This window comes from Cynocephalus volans, chromosome 9 (genome assembly GCF_027409185.1).
Source record: "Cynocephalus volans isolate mCynVol1 chromosome 9, mCynVol1.pri, whole genome shotgun sequence".
NCBI classification, from domain to species: domain Eukaryota; kingdom Metazoa; phylum Chordata; class Mammalia; order Dermoptera; family Cynocephalidae; genus Cynocephalus; species Cynocephalus volans.
In genome coordinates this window covers 107566-124493 of record NC_084468.1, presented here as the reverse complement: position 1 = coordinate 124493, position 16928 = coordinate 107566, and the positions used below count along the sequence as shown (strand labels likewise).

The window sequence follows — 16928 nt, the reverse complement described above, 5'->3', positions numbered from 1 at the left end:
ATAATTAACCAGGCAAATCATGCTTGACGCTTTGATGTAGTGGGAGGAGACTAGTGCAATAATAATTCTAATCATCTGTTTTAGATCTATTATGTATTGATAATAGAGGAGTCAAATATCCCAATCCACATTTGCCTCCTATTGTCCAGTTGTCTAAACATCTGGAAGCCCAAATTGAGGCATTCCACCTATAGAAATGAATGTACTTGGTACAAGCACAAATGATTCTTTCATTCTTGAATTATTGTGTGTAAAGGAATTATACCAGGAGTAAGTAGAAAAGTATATTACTACATATTGCTAACGATTCCTCCTTTTGGGATTGGTTTCAATAACATTACATGTATATGTTATATTATATATAATATATATATAATGACAGCTGCTCAGTGGACGAGAGGCCAGGGCAGGAGGGTGGATCTTATCTGACCTCACCTACTCATTTGGCCCTTTTTCTACATTGAAGTCGGTGGAGACAAACCTGAAGGCTTTGGAGATGCAGCTGTGCTCCCTGTGTGGGACAGGGGACCATCCATCATCATTGAGGAGCTCTTACTTCACAGCCAAGAGGCTGCAACCATGTGGTAAGATGCATAGTTAGAGATGGAGAGGGCAGAATGAGAAAGAGGTGCTTACCACTTACCACCAGCCCACAGGCAGCTATTGCAAGGCAGCCAAGGAGCTCCTGGAGGCTACCATCCAGCACCACCAGTACCTGCAGCAATAGCAGCATTGATGGGCATAGAACACCTGTCACACCCAACAAATGTAGACTCTTGTCCTCTTCACCTGCTTTCTGTGTCTGTCCACTACCTCTTGTCTCTCCTCCACCTGTCCCGTTTCTTCCCCCATTGCACCTTCCTATGCCACCCCTTTCATCCAGTTGAAGGAAGACCTGACAAGTGTGGTGTGCAGGATCCTCTTCAAGTCCTGAACATTCATGAAGAGGTTGGTCCAAGAAAGGTGCAAAGTCCTCATATTCGGTGGAAGGGAGCAAAAAGAGCACCTAAATGTGGGTAGGGGACTGAGGGCAATGAGGACCATGGGAATCCTAAGAGGAGTGTCGGCAAGACAGGGCACTCTTGCTGTGGACACAGCAAATGCAAAGATACAAAGGCACAGTGTTGGTTGAGTGGAGTCTGGTACAAGCAAGTAGATTGTGGAGATGTCCTAGCTGAGATGTGACCTCTGAAAGACAAGTCCCAAGTCCCTAGAAGTTCTTGAGGAAATTGACCCACAGCTGCCCACTGTGCATGACCCGATGCCCTTCCAGGCCTGGCGGACACACCCAACCATGAACTTACCAGAGGGGATTGTGGGAAATGAAGACATTATTCTGGTGCAACCCACTTCAGCTGAGCCTGTGCAGAGGGAGGGTTAGAGGTTGTCCCAGCAACCCCAAGTCCCTGGTTGTTTGTAAAGACTTTGCCTCACTCTGCCTTCAGCCTGTACCAGAGTTTTCCTAACTTCTGGGTCCCTGGAATGCTGACATAAGAACTGATAGGTTTTTGGAGCTCCCAGGGTAGAGGGACAAGGACTGAGACCCTCTCCACACAGGCCTGGAGGATCTGGGACCAATTTTTAAAAAAAGTCAGTGCTCTGGGATCCAAAGCAAGTCAGTTCCATGTTATCGTTCCCACTGGTTTATTGAAGAAAAAGAAATGTAATTTGAAGCTGTGTGTAGTTTGTCCTCTTACAGACATAAGACACATAACTGACTTTTTGACAGGAGCATATCTAATATATTCAGTGTGAAGAAAGTCAATCAACGTTGTCTTAAAACTGTGTATACGTCATGCCATTTCAAATTCACGGATATGCATTAACCCTTTTAAGGTCAAGGACTGAAGTAAAGGTGTGCATCTTCTGGGTCCAAACACATTGATTTAAGGACAAAAGATCCCTTCTCTTGACAGGAGCCCATGCCAAGTAAGCCAGTAACATGGTGAGTTTGAAGAGAGAGGCTCACCCAGGCTTCCAGACTGGTAAGCATGGTTTCCACAGAAGAATGGAAGAATATGGCATGGTGGAAAAGCTTTACAGCCAGTCTGAGACCTCAAGCAACAAACCTAAATTGCAAACTCTCATTTTTCTAACTATAATATGGTGTTAGCTACAGCTGCATTATAGACAAAATGTTGACACACAATTAAAACAATTTTACATCCAGTGGAAACTAGAGAAGAAACTGAATAAAGTACAGACTTCACATGTAAAACTTCAATTTAGCTATTCTCATGGTTAGAAGAAATTTATACCAGCAAACTGAAAAGCTTCTGCACAGAAAATAAAACAAATATCAAAGTGAGGAGACAACCCAAAGATTCAGAGAAAACATTTGCATGCCATACATCTCACATTGGCTAAATCTAAAGCATATACAGAACTCAGAATACTCAATAAAAATAAAAAATGATCCTACTCAAAAAGGGAACAAAAACCTGAATAGACATTTCTTAAAAGGAGACTTGAAATGGCCAACAGATGTATGAAAACACTGTCAACATCACTAATCCAAAGGGAAATGCAATTTAAAATTACGATGAGATCACATCAGACCCGTTAGAACAGGTATTATCAAAAAGATAAAAGATAAGTATTCATGAAGGTGTGAATACACAAGGTGTATTAGAACACCAATTTGGAAACTAGCATAAAGTAGTCACAATGCTAAAAATAAAAAAACCAAATGATTCAGCAATCCCACTTCTGGGTATATGTCAAAAAGAACTGACATCAGTATGCGAAAGAGATGTCAGCCCTCCCATGTTTATGGCACCATTATTAACAACAGTCAAGATATCGAAATTATAGAAGCACCCATCAATGAATGAATGGATAAAAGAAATGTTTATGTATAAAATAAAATTCTACTCAGACATTAAAAAGGAAACAAATTGTCAATTGTGGCAAGATAGAAGAATCTAGAAAACGTTGTGTTAAATAAAATAAGCCAGGGACAGAAAGACAAGAACCACTTAAATTTACTTATATGTGGACTATTAAAAAGTCAAACTAATACAAACAGAGAGAAGAATGAAGTTTACCAAAACTGAGGGTTAGAATGGGGTAAAATAACAGTGGGGATGTTTTGGTCCAAGAGTATGAAGTTTCGCTTCAGCAGGAGGAATAAGTTCTGGTGATCTATTGCACAGCATGGTGAATAGAGTTAATAGTAATGTACATTTCAAAGTTGCTAACAAAGTGAATTTCAAATGTTCTCACCACAAAGAAATTAGTGTGTCTGATAATGAATATGTGAATTAGCCTGGTTTAATAATTTCACAATGTGTTGAAACATCAGATTGTACCTCATAAGCACATACCATTATAACCTGTCAAGTAAAACAAAATAAAATTTTTTAAAAAAATCTTGTCCAATAGTATTAGAAAAAATGAAAAAACTATATATTGAGCACAAGAGAAACACATTGAATTCAACGATATGAACAGGTTGAAAGTTAATGGGCAGGAAAAGATATACAATGTAAACATAACCATAACACAGATACACCAGCTGACCCTACTAATACCAAACAAACAAAATTAAAACAAAATTGTTACTAGGGGGCCGGTCCTGTGGCTCACTCAGGAGCGTGCAGCGCTGGTAGTGTCAAGGCCACGGGTTCAGATCCTATATAGGGATGGCCGGTGTGCTCACTGGCTGAGCGTGGTGCGGACCACACCAAGTCGAGGGTTGCGATCCCCTTGCCGCTCAAAAAAAAATTGTTACTAGTAATAAAGAGAGTCATTTATGACAAAAGTGTCATTCAGGAGGACACCATAACAATTGTAGGTATACATGCACAAAATAAATAAGTCCAACATCAAATAAAAGTAATTAGAGAAGAAATTAAGGGTAAAACAGACTGTTCTATGTAAATGTTCAGATATGTTAAGTGCAACTTTCAATATTCGATAGAACAACTCAGCAAAAGACTGACAAGGGTATAGAAGTCTTGGACATTATAAAACAACTTGAACTTAAAGATATGTATATATAGACACAACACCCAGCAACAGAATACTCAATCTATTCAAGCCCTTGGAACATACTCCAGAAAAGACCATCTGTGATGCCATAAAATATCTTGAATAAATTTGAGGATTGAAATTATACAGTGTATGTTCTCTGACCACAATAGATTTATCAGCACCGCACTCTACCGAGTGAGCCACAGGCCGGCCTGACCACAATAGATTTAAACAGAAAATTATTAACTGAATGATACTTCAGTAGTTCACAACTGCATGAAAGTAAAAGAACAAACTCCCAAACTGCCAGTGAGCCATAAAAACGACACTAAAATTTGAAACATTTTCACAAACAGTGTAATACAACATACCAAAATTTAAAAAGGGCTTAGAGTAAAATTTAAATTTGTAAATGTATACAGTTTAGAAAGTTCTGAAATAAATGACCTGACCTTCCAAATAAAATCCTAGATAAAGGAGGAAAATTAAACCTCCCAAAACAGAAAAAAGAAAATAATAAAGATTAGAGTGAAAAATGAAAAATAAATGATGGTGCTGTACTCTCTGCCCACTGTTACCAGAGATTTGGGGACAGAATGGTGGCAGATGGAAATGACCTCCCTGCCCAAAAGGATCCCAGAGACCCTGCCTCCAACCACCCCTTAGGTTCTATGCTGGACACCATTTTGTCTTACTTGCTCATACCCCTCTTTGGGGCCTGGCTCTCTGCCCCACCAAGGGCTCTGATGGCAGACAGGGAGTCACCACAGACTTGAGAAGTCTCCATAGGTGAAAATAGGCTCTGGGGCCATCTCTAGGTCTGGAGAACTACACACAAGCACAGCCATGCACAAGGCAATACACAAGTAGAGTTGGGATTTACCTCTTAGTGGCAAGATTCAAAATAGCACTCCATCACCGCAAACAGAAACACAAGATTTCTTAGCTATAGGGCATGTGGCACACACTCATACCTATGATTTGGCACCATTTCAAAATATGAGGAATAGGTATAAAAGAAAAGTATCCCTTCCAGGCACTGCATTTCACTGAGTAAAATAAGAAAATCACTACTTTTTACAGCTGTTTAAATAAGTTCAAACAAGTTGTTTACAATTATGTGCCCATGAATTTGTGCATTCACATAGAAATGTTTCTATTCAACCCATAGACTCACTTTGCATTAGCTTCAAACATCATTAAAAAATTACCTTTACTTAGTTTTGTAATACTGGTCATACAAATTTACCTAAAATGGGAGAGTAGGAAAAAATCTGTGCTGGCCTGTGGCTCACTGGGGAGAGCGTGGTACTGATAACACCAAGGCCATGGATTTGGATCCCTATATAGGAATGGCTGGTAAGCTCACTTGAGAGAGCATGGTGCTGACAACACCAAGTCAAGGCTTCAGATCCCCTTACTGGTCAACTTCTATTTAAAAAAAAAATCTATGTAGTGCAGTATCTTAGACAGTATATTTAACAAAATATACTGAAGTAAGAGTGGCAGTTAATGTCAAAAATCCTGAAGGAAGTCAAACCAAACTATTTATTATACTAAGTGTACATATTACCTATCCACAGTTATGCTGGGTTCCATTAAGAAGCATTTTTAACAAACATTTTTATGCATAAGTATTGCATGTGAGGTTGCTTTCTTTTGCATTGTAGGCTGTTTACCAACATCTGTGTCTTTCCACTCAATGGAGTAGCACCTCCCAATCTTCAGTTATGACAACCAAAAATGTCTTCAGACAATGTCCCCTGGAAGGTAGTGTCACCAGTCATATTTAAATATTGGTAACACTGAAAATGTTAAAAATACTTTTAATACTCCATTTATGGGCCGAGCCCGTGGCGCAGTTGGTAGAGTGCGGAGCTAGGAGTGCTGTGACGCTCCCGCCGCGGGTTCGGATCCTATATAGGACTGGCCGGTAAACTCACTGGCTGAGTGCCGGTCACGAAAAGGACAAAAGAAAAAAAAAATACTCCATTTATGATTTCCATTTGAAAATTTACATTTATTACATATTTTTCTCTTCATTTCAAATTCTGATATAAAAAGTGTTGATAGTTTTCTTGAAAGCTTTGACACATTATAGAGATATAGAAAGATATTTAACTTTATTTTCACTGTTCAATAAACTGTCCCAATAAGAAGTGTCACATCTATTGCATTCTTTCTCCCCATAATTTGGTTTTCCCACAAACTGACTTGGGTATAAATGGTGACAACACAAGATTCTCTTCCCATATACAAGGACTGGTAAATCCTCTCAGAAAGTCTATAAAATCATTTAGCTGGAGTGCACCTCTTGTGTTGTAATGCAAACAGGGCACACATAAAAATGGCTTAAGAGGAAATAATTTCTTATATAATGTGTAAACAGAGGTTTTGGGGTAGTGACGAGAATATTTCTGGTTTCTTCAATTTCTTCTATTTTAAATTAGGGTGGATTTCTTTCACCTGTGGCCCTAAAGTGCACCCAAGAGTCATCTTTATTCAGTTGCAAATAACATGAGAAACGAGGAACTGAATGGAATTTTTAAAAATTTTGTTGCCTGAACTGGAAGGAATGTTCACCACTTATATCTACATTCCCCTGAACAGAGTTAAATTACATGGTCATCCACCCAATCGTGGAATGCTCAGATTGCAGGCTATGCAAACAAGAGAAAAGAGTGGTTTTATTTTTAAAAAGACAGTCAGTTTAAACCATTTAGAATTTCTCCCCTCTTTAAATCCTCTAATGCCTGCTATGATGTGATTTCTTTTTATTTTTATTTATTTATTTTTTGGTACATGGCTGGTATGGAGATCATTTGTGTTAAGAGCACCAATGTTATAAGCAGAAATACTCTAACCACAGGCAGCCTTGAGACTTTGGAGAAAAGATGTTTTCACACTCATTACAGTCCTCCTTCCACATCTGAGGGTTACACATCTGGTGATTCAAGAAACTACTTACCAAAAATCCTCAAAAGTAAATAAAAACAATAAATGAAACAATTCTACAACTGAAAAACAACACAGTATAACAACAATTTACATAGTAGTCACATTTTTTCAGTATTACAAGTAATCTACACAAGATGTAAAATACACAGCAGGAATTGAATTGGTAATACACAAACACTACAACATTTATAGAAGGGATTTGAGCATCAGCAAAATTTTATATCAATAGGGGATCCTCAAGACATTCTTCAATGCCTGAGGACAACTGTATATTTACCGGTCTTCTTCCGGATACAAGTTCTCTGATGTCTTGCAGTATGACTTCTGGAAAAATCTTATCCCATATAAATTACATTCAATGAGATTTTCCTTTGTGTGAATTCTTTTTTATCTGTTAGGGGGAATTTCAGTACAAGGCCTGTCATATTGCATTCATAAGGCGTTTTTTCTTGTGTGAGTATACTGATGTCTTCTCAACTGTGACGTTGTAAAAAAAACCTGTTTCTACATTCATTACATTCACGTGGCTTCTCACCAGTACGAATTCCCTGATGCATGCTGAGGGTTGACTTTTCATTAAAAGCTTTTCCACATTCTTTACATCCATATGGTCTCTCACCTGTGTGAATTCTCTGATGCTTGCTGAGGTATGACTTTTGGTTAAAAGCTTTCCCACATTCTTTACATTCATATGGTTTATCACCTCTGTGAATTCTCTGATGCCTGCTGAGTTTTGACTTAAACTTAAAAGCTTTTCCACATTCTTTACATTCATATGGTCTCTCACCTGTGTGAATTCTCTGATGCATGCTGAGGTGTGACTTTTGGTTAAAAGCTTTTCCACAATCTTTACATTCATATGGTTTCTCACCTCTGTGAATTCTCTGATGCTTGCTAAGGTGTGACTTTTGGTTAAAAGCTTTTCCACATTCTTTACATCCATATGGTCTCTCACCTGTGTGAATTCTCTGATGCATGCTGAGGTGTGACTTTTCGTTAAAAGCTTTTCCACATTCTTTACATTCATATGGTTTCTCACCTCTGTGAATTCTCTGATGCTTGCTAAGGTGTGGCTTTTGGTTAAAAGCTTTTCCACATTCTTTACATCCATATGGTCTCTCACCTGTGTGAATTCTCTGATGCATTCTGAGGTATGACTTTTGGTTAAAAGCTTTCCCACATTCTTTACATTCATATGGTTTCTCACCTCTGTGAATTCTCTGATGCTTGCTGAGGTGTGGCTTTTGGTTAAAAGCTTTTCCACATTCTTTACATCCATATGGTCTCTCACCTGTGTGAATTCTCTGATGCATTCTGAGGTATGACTTTTGGTTAAAAGCTTTCCCACATTCTTTACATTCATATGGTTTCTCACCTGTGTGAATTCTCTGATGCTTGCTGAGGTATGACTTTAACTTAAAATCTTTTCCACATTCTTTACATTCATATGGTCTCTCACCTGTGTGAATGCTCTGATGCATTCTAAGGTGTGACTTTTGGTTAAAATCTTTTCCACATTCTTTACATTCATATGGTTTCTCACCTCTGTGAATTCTCTGATGCCTGCTGAGTTTTGACTTAAAATTAAAATCTTTTCCACATTCTTTACATTCATATGGTCTCTCACCTGTGTGAATTCTCTGATGCCTGCTGAGGTGTGACTTATGGTTAAAAGCTTTTCCACGTTCTTTACATTCATATGGTGTCTCACCTGTGTGAATTCTCTGATGCATGCTGAGGACTGACTTTTGGTTAAAAGCTTTTCCACATTCTTTACATTCATATGGTTTCTCACCTGTGTGAATTCTCAGATGCTTGCTGAGGTATGACTTTAACTTAAAAGCTTTTCCACATTCTTTACATTCATATGGTGTCTCACCTTTGTGAATTCTCTGATGCCTGCTGAGTTTTGACTTTTGCTTAAAAGCTTTTCCACATTCTTTACATTCATAAGGGGTTTTCCCTGTGTGAGTACTCTGATTCATTCTGAAGGATGGCTTGTTAATTGTTTTTCTACATCCATTACATTTGTGGGGCTTATCACCTGGGTGAGTTCTCCAATGCATACTGAAGGCTGACATTTGGTTAAAAGCTTTCAAATTTTCCTTACATTCATATGTTGTTTTACTTTTGTGAATTCTCTGATGCCTATTGAGGGCTGACTTTTGGTTAAAAGCTTTCCCTGTAGATGTTCCCTGATATGAAATAAGGTATGATTGCTGGTATGATAGCTTGATAAAGGATTCCTGACACTCACTGTATTTATCATGTTTCTCTCCTATGTGTATAATCTGATGTTGAGCAAGTGTAGCCTTTTTATAGAACATTTTCCCACATACAACACATTGAAAAGTTTTCATCCCTACCTGACCTATCTCTTGGGCAGTGACAGATGACTTATTACAGACTTTCCCATACTCACTATATTTACAAGTGGTCTCACCCATATGAGTTTTCTTATATGCAAATATTATTGGCACTGTATTGGAGTGTCCATTTCTACTATACTCAAAAAGTTGCCCAGCTGGAATCTTAGGATGCTGACTAAGATGCTCATGATGACTGTGTGATTCCTCAGATATATTATGCTCATCAGATTTCTGTCCAGCACACATGGCATCAGTCTCTGGAAGAACTGCATTCTGACATTTGTTAAACTCCTCATGCCCCACTCCTGAATAGTTTTCATTATTTATAAACAGATTCAAAATATGCATTGAATGTGCATTCAGTGATTTTGCTAACTCCACTCTCTCCTCAGTTGATTGACTGCCATTGATGATTACACCTCGCCACAAGTATCTACCATGACTTTCTTGGCTCCTCTCAACTAGGTCATTGACTATCTGGACATCTGAAATGACAAAAAAAAAATACCCATCTCCATGAGCCACACATAAGCATATTTTATTGCATGCTCATGTAAAGGTAGAGAAGTTTCTCCCAATCCAAGTAATAAAAGATTCTATAAAAATCAATAATGGCTTCAGAAGTATATGGATTTTCTTTATACTGACATAATGTTATATTGCATTAGTATTTTTTCTAACACTATTTCACATACTTCTTTGCTTCTTCATTCACTTTTTTGTTTCTAAATCATGATGAAATATTTGATAATGTTTACCTTTTTCCTAATTGCAGATTTCAAATAATTGCTTATCACCTTCCATTTGTTTTTGCACCCTTTTTTCTTTAACTCTCTTTTATTATTACAGTTTTTACTCTATTTTATTTTTATAACAATAGTGGTTATCTCCTGCAGCTCTTTTTCTCATTCTTCTGCTTTGAATATGGCCAGGTTTTCCTTAATAGGCTACTTTCAGGTGCAGAATGATCCAATTTTTCATCACATATGGAGGAAAATGACTTAGGTTAAGAATTTTGCATTAATGTTGCTATACTTTTACTCTTCCTTAGGAAATAGCTATACAAGTGTGGAAGTTTTTGAAATAATAAAATCTCCTTTTTCCCACCCTAAACAGAGCCTCCCACAAATTACTCATTTCACCTGACTTCCTGTGCTTCAAAAACCATTACTCTACAGGAAACTTCAGTCCACCCCTACAGGACACCCTGCTGGTCTAAAATATTTGGTTCTGCAACCAAGGCTTTGCCACCATCTTTGAAAAAGGTGCTTTTGACTCCTTATAAAATCAACCTGTATTATCTTCCCAAACTCTGGAACACACACTCCCGCTTTATAATTCATTGCTTATGAAAACTTCAGTATTATACACTGGAGTTTTGGATGGCTACTATGCTCATAAAAAATAGAGTCTCCTGTACATTTCTAAATTTATTTGTCATTTTAGAATGATTTCTACAAAGAGAAGAGGAAAATACTAACTTCAAATTCCACTTCCAAACAACAATCTCAGTCCCTCAACTTGAAACCCTCAGTTCACTTTACCTTCATACCATGAGTCTTCTGGTTCTTCTATAAAATCAAGAACTCTCCTTTTCCATGCCCTGTGCTAAGTCAGCCTTAGCTCCATAATTTCTGATGTGGTGGTATAGAAGGCTTATATCTGGGCCTCTTTCCTTATTTTCTTATCAACTTCCTATATGATATCCTGCACTACTTTGGGATTCTGCCAAGAATCACCACCAAAAACAAGGCCCTTACCACATGCAGCCCCTAGACCTTGTAATGCTCAGCCTCCAGAACAGACTGTAAGCTATAGAGTTTGTGTCTTCACAAATTACCCAGTTACAGATATTCTGTTTTAAGTAACACAAAAGGACAGAGTCTGAAAACCAATGTCCATGAGAACGCAGGACATGAGGGGAACCGAGAATATTGAAAAGATGAATAGTAAAAATAAATGTCAAAGAAGAGAAACGTAGGGATTATATTTTAGGAAAATACATTGTTAAAAAATAGCAAAATAAAATATGGAGATATATATGTATGAGTCCATCTGAGAGATTACATAATACATGTGTTTAATGCAAGGAGATGAGCCAGCCTCAGCTCACGGACCTGTGGAATAACTGCTAGAAACAGCTGAACACAGTCAAGATCTGGGGCATTTTACTCTTCTGGGACTCTGTCCAGGATGTGCTTACTAACCTGGGAGGCACTGCTTTGGGTATCCTTTTCTTATCCATGCCTCTGCTCCTTTCTCCAACTTCAGGATCACCTCAGGTTTACTAATGCAGTACCCTGTTAATGGGAAGTAATATGGGACTTTATAAAACTGTAAAGCCAAATCTTTGGAAGAATGATAAGAGCTCAGCTCCAGAAATTATACAATAAAGAGGCCAATTTGAAACTTGTTAGATAGGGATGACATGTTTTTCATGAAATGTAACATTACCAAATAGCACAAAACCCTATAAACCATTCCTATTTTTATAAAAAAAAATAACAAAATGTTTCTCCTGAAAGTTACTGGGGAGTTTAACTCACCCAATGACACCAGGCTGCTGTAGATCTCCAGCATCACATCCCTGTACAAAGTCCTCTGAGCATCATTCAAGTCCCTCCACTCCTCCCAGGTGAAGTCCACAGCCACATCCTCAAGTGACACCAACTCCTGTAATGGCACATTGATCTCAATTCAAGCCACCAGCCCTGGGTCACAAAATAGGAATCTCAGAGTTCACACTTCTGTGTGAGGATGAGTGTCTTATGTGTTAAATAAGGTGCTGCTTTTCTATTCTCCACATAGTGCGGGGGGGGGGGGAACCCAGCAGGAATATCCTGTCACTTTAATAATAAATTAATTACTAAAAATATGATTGCAAAGCTTACCTTATAGCTATGAACCATTCTTCTTGTTAGTTATAAAAGTATGAATAAAATGCTCCTTTTCCAAGAAGTTTATAATCAAGTTTGTAAACATAAGTATAAATACATACCTGAACCAGTGTTTCAGATTAACAAATTTTGAGAGAAGTTCAATAGAGAATGGGGAAAGAAAGACAAAATATATTTCTATGCTGCATTCTGTTTGCACTTTACTGAAATGCCAAAGATGTTAAGCTCTTCCATGTCAACCACATGTTCTCATGAGTATGAGGCAACAGTGAAACTGCAGTCACAAGAGCAAAGGAAGACACCCCACATTAATGGAACTACACATGACACCATGTCTAAGTGAATGCCCATGGGTGGTGATAACAGATACACACACTATTAAAGAAACATTATGGAATGGTTCTGCATTTAAATATTTTTCTATTTCAAAAAGTCAAACATTATATGCAACTGCTGTTTTTTAAATACTTGTATATTGAAAGCATATACAAAGGCACTCCATAATTTCCTTCCCACATGCCAAAGGACTGCTTGTGTCTAAATGAGAGTGAACACTGCCACTTTCTAAACACAGGGTGTAAATAATGTGGTTTTGTAAGTACAAATCAGTTACACACTACATTTACAATTTAATAGCCATCCACAGGAGAATGGAAAAAGCTTTAGAGAGAATCAGAGAAGAAGAAAACAGGGTAGTTGAAGACCAGCTGCATTAGAACACAGAGCTAGGCTGGTTAGCTAGTTCACTTGAAAGAGCATGCTTCTGTTAACACTAAGGTCAAAAGTTCAGATCCCCATACAGGCCAACCAATAGAAAATAAATGAACAAATAACAGAGCAAGAAGCATACAGAAGCGGAAAATAATACAGAAACAAAAAGCAGGAAGACACTGTGGTACTAAATTCCTGTGCAGAAAATAAAAGTGCTTTACTCTCAGGCTCTCTACATAATTACAGCTAAATAGGTAATGGCACTGTAAAGTGTAGCTTTTAGAATGACAGAAAAATATAATGGGCAGAAATAAAACAGACTTGAATACATTATACTTGAAATATCTGTGGGAATGTCCAAATTGCATTTGGATACATGATTCCAGAGTTTAAGAGAAATTGCAATTGGATACACGATTCCAGAGTTCAAGAGAGATCTAAACTAAAGATAAAGATTTGGAAATGTATTAGTCCATTTCTGTTGCTTATAACAAAATACCTGGAACTGGGTGATTTGTTAGAAAATGAAATTTACTGCTTGCAGATTCAAAAGTTGGGGAGTCAAAAGTCCAGGGAACACAGCTGGTGAAGATACATGGTGGAGATGACAGTGACCCAGGGGTCTCACATGGCAGAAAATGGTAGGGCAGATTGAGGTCAACCTCTCATGTGTTCTTCTTTTAAAGCCCTCAGAACCACATCCCTGCCCACCATTGTTAACCCATTCATTATGGTAGGGTCCTACGATCTAATCACATTGTTAAGGACCCATCTTTCAACTACCATAATAGGATTACCCACCATCTTAACACTGTCATACAGGGGGTCAAGTTTAGTCCAAGGCAGGGAAATATCAAAATTTCAATGCTACCTGAAGAAATCAGAATGATTCAGCAAACTTAAGAGCTTCCAATTAAAAACAAAACAGAATAAAACAAGAACAAGGATAGAGTCTGCAGAAGCACTTTATCTTTTAATATAAGATAGAGGAAAAGAAATACAATGTGAAGGACAAAAAGAATTTTCAAAATTTATTCCACAATTAAAGGAAAGCTCAGTATTAAAAAGTCTGCCAATATAATTCATCATATGAATAAATAACTCATTATATATATATATATATGTACTTGCATTTGGTCTGTTTGGAAACAAGATATTTGAAGTTCTATGAGTGAAAATCCTTTAAATAATTATGTAGATGTTAGAGAGATACACAGGGGGCAGGCCAGTATAGGGATCAAACTGTGGTCCTTGATAGTAGTGACACCACACTCTCACCAACTGAACATAGCTGACTGAACACAGCTGAGAAAAAAATCTCTGAGTTTGAGGATAGATCAGAGAGAATAAAAACTGAAAAGCATACACACACAAGAAAAACACAAAAGGAACAGAACATAATATCTGAAGAGTGTTGGACAATGTCAAAAGTTGTAATATAGAGTAATGAGAAAACCAGCAGAAGAGAGAAGGAGAAAAAAAAATATAAGAAACATTTAAAACAATAATGTCTGAGAACTTCCACAAATTAATCTCAGGCACCAAGCCAAAGACCAAGGGAGTTAAGATAACACAGAACCAGATAAATGCCAAAAATCTACATCTAGGCATGTAGTTCCCAAACTTCAGAAAACCAAAAATAATAAAAAAAAAATCTGAAGCCAAAAGGAGGAAAAAAAATCTTAACTAAAAAGAAACAAGATACTAATTATACCCAACATCTCCTGAGAATCCATGTCAGTAAGGAGAGAGTACAGTGAAATATACAAACAATTGATGAAAGAACCCTACAACATAGAATTCTGTACACTATAAAATCAACCTGTAAGAAAGAAGAAAAGATAAAGACTTTCTCAGGGAAACAAAAATTGAGAGAATTTGTTGCCAGGACACCTGTAGTGGAAGCAGTGTGAAAAAAAAGAAAAAACTTACAGAGAAGAAAAAATGTATAGATTAGAATCTGGATATACATAAAGAGAACTAAAGAAATAAGTGAAAGTTCAATAAAAAGCTTTTTTTAATTAGGCTTTTTTCATTGCAACATAGTTGACTGTACATATCTTTGAGGTAAAGAATTGGATATCAATATATGTGCAATATGTGATGTTCAAATCAGGATAATAAGTATATTCTTCTATATATAGTGTAATAAGATTTTTGTGACCCTTTACAAATACCTCCCTTCCACCATCCCCCTGAGCATTTCCTCTCTCTAGTAATCTCAGTTGTTTTCTACTCTTTAACTTCAATGCAATATTGGGATTGTACATTTCTTTTATTTAATTTTTAAGTTACTTATTTATTTTCTTAGCTGTCACATATAAGTGAGAACATGCAAAATTTTTCTTTCTGCACCTGGCTTATTTTACTTAACATAATTTTTTCTAAGTTCATCCATGTTGCTGTGAATGGCAATATTTCATGCTTTTTAAAAGCAGGGAGTACTCCATTGTAGAAATATAGCACATTTTCCTTATCCAGTCTTCTGATAATAGACATTTAGGTTGATTCCAACTCTTGCCTACTGTAAATAGAGCTGCAATAAACATGGGAGTATAGGTGTCCCTTCTACATGATTATTTCCAATCCTTTGAATGTATATTTAGTAGTGGGATTGCTAAGTCACATAGCAGTTCTATTTGTAGTTGCTTGAGGAACCCCCACATGGTTTTCGATAATGGCTGCACCAATTTACAGTCCCACCAATGGTATAGGAGGGTTCCTCTTTCTCTGCACTCACCAGCATTTGTTATTCTCTGCCTTTTTGATAGTAGCCATTCTAACTGGAATGATAAGATATTTCAATGTGGCTTTGATTTACACTTCCTGGATGCTGAGTGATGTTGAGCATTTTCTCCCGTATCTGTTGGCCATTTGTATATCTTCCTTTTGGAAATGCCTATTCAGCTCCTTTGCCCATTTTTAAAATCAGACTACTTGTTATTCTACAATTAAGTTGTTTGAGTTATTTGTGTATTCTGCATATTAATCCCTCATCAGATGCATAGTTTACAAATAATTTCTCCCACTCTGTAGGTTGTTCTTTTCCTCTGTTGTTTCTTGTGCTGTGCAGCAGCTTTTCAATTTGATATAATCCCATTTGGTTTTTCTTTTGTTGCCTACATTGTAGGGGTCATATTCATAAAGTCTTTGCCCAGTCCTACTTCCAGAAGCGTTTCCCCTATAATTTCTTTTAGGAATTTTATAGTTTCAGGTCTTATATTTAAGTTTTTTAATCCATTCCTTCCAATCCAAGAGCATGGAATATCTTTCCACTTTTTGTTGTCTTCTTTCATTTCTTTCAACAGTGATTTGTAGATTCCAGTGTTGAGATCTTTTACATCCTTCATTGACTGTATTCCAAGATATTTTATTTTGGGGGTGACTATCATAATGGAATACAGCTTTCTTGACTTTTTCAGCTAGTTCAAAAACACTAGTGATTTTTGCATGTATCCTACTGCTTTACTGAAATTGTTTACTGAATCTAAGAGCTTCTTTGGAGACTTTTTAGGCTTCTCTGTATATAGGATCATTATGTATGCCAACAGGGATAACTTGACTTTCTCTTTTCTGTTTGGGATGCCCTTGCTTTCTTTCTCTTGCCTGATTCCTCTGGCTAGTACTTCCTATACTATGTTGAATAACAGCTGAGGGTAGATATCCTTGTCTTGTTCCAATTCTTAAGGAAAAGTTCCAACTTCTTCCCATTCAAATGACAATGATATTAGGTTTATCATATATAGGTATATCATATGTATTTTGCTGTGTTGAGATACTTTATTCTATACCTAATTTGCTCACACTCTTTACCACGAAGCGATGTTGAATTCTGTCAAATGCTTCTTCAAAGTCTGTTGAGATAATCACATGGTTTTTCTCTGATTTTGCTGATGTAGTGTTTCACATTTATTGACTTGTGTACGTTGCAGGATTCTTGCATCCCTGGGATGAATCCTACTTGAGTGTGATGTATAATTTTTTGGATGTGTTGCTGTATTCTATTTCCTAATATTTT

General features: G+C 37.1%; 1 protein-coding gene across 1 annotated transcript in view; it reads right to left on the bottom strand.

Annotated features, from left to right (window-relative positions):
* Positions 1-6046: 6046 nt before the first annotated feature.
* The window catches only part of LOC134386374 (zinc finger protein 420-like), a 29763-nt gene continuing 18881 nt past the window's right edge, over positions 6047-16928 (bottom strand). Inside the window, exons 3-5 of the mRNA XM_063108501.1 lie at positions 11849-11975; positions 11510-11602; positions 6047-9787 (exon numbers count right to left, since the gene is read on the bottom strand). Coding sequence (XP_062964571.1) covers positions 7407-9787; positions 11510-11602; positions 11849-11975 — 2601 coding nt within the window. The 3' untranslated portion in view covers positions 6047-7406. The remainder of the gene's footprint in view (positions 9788-11509; positions 11603-11848; positions 11976-16928) is intronic.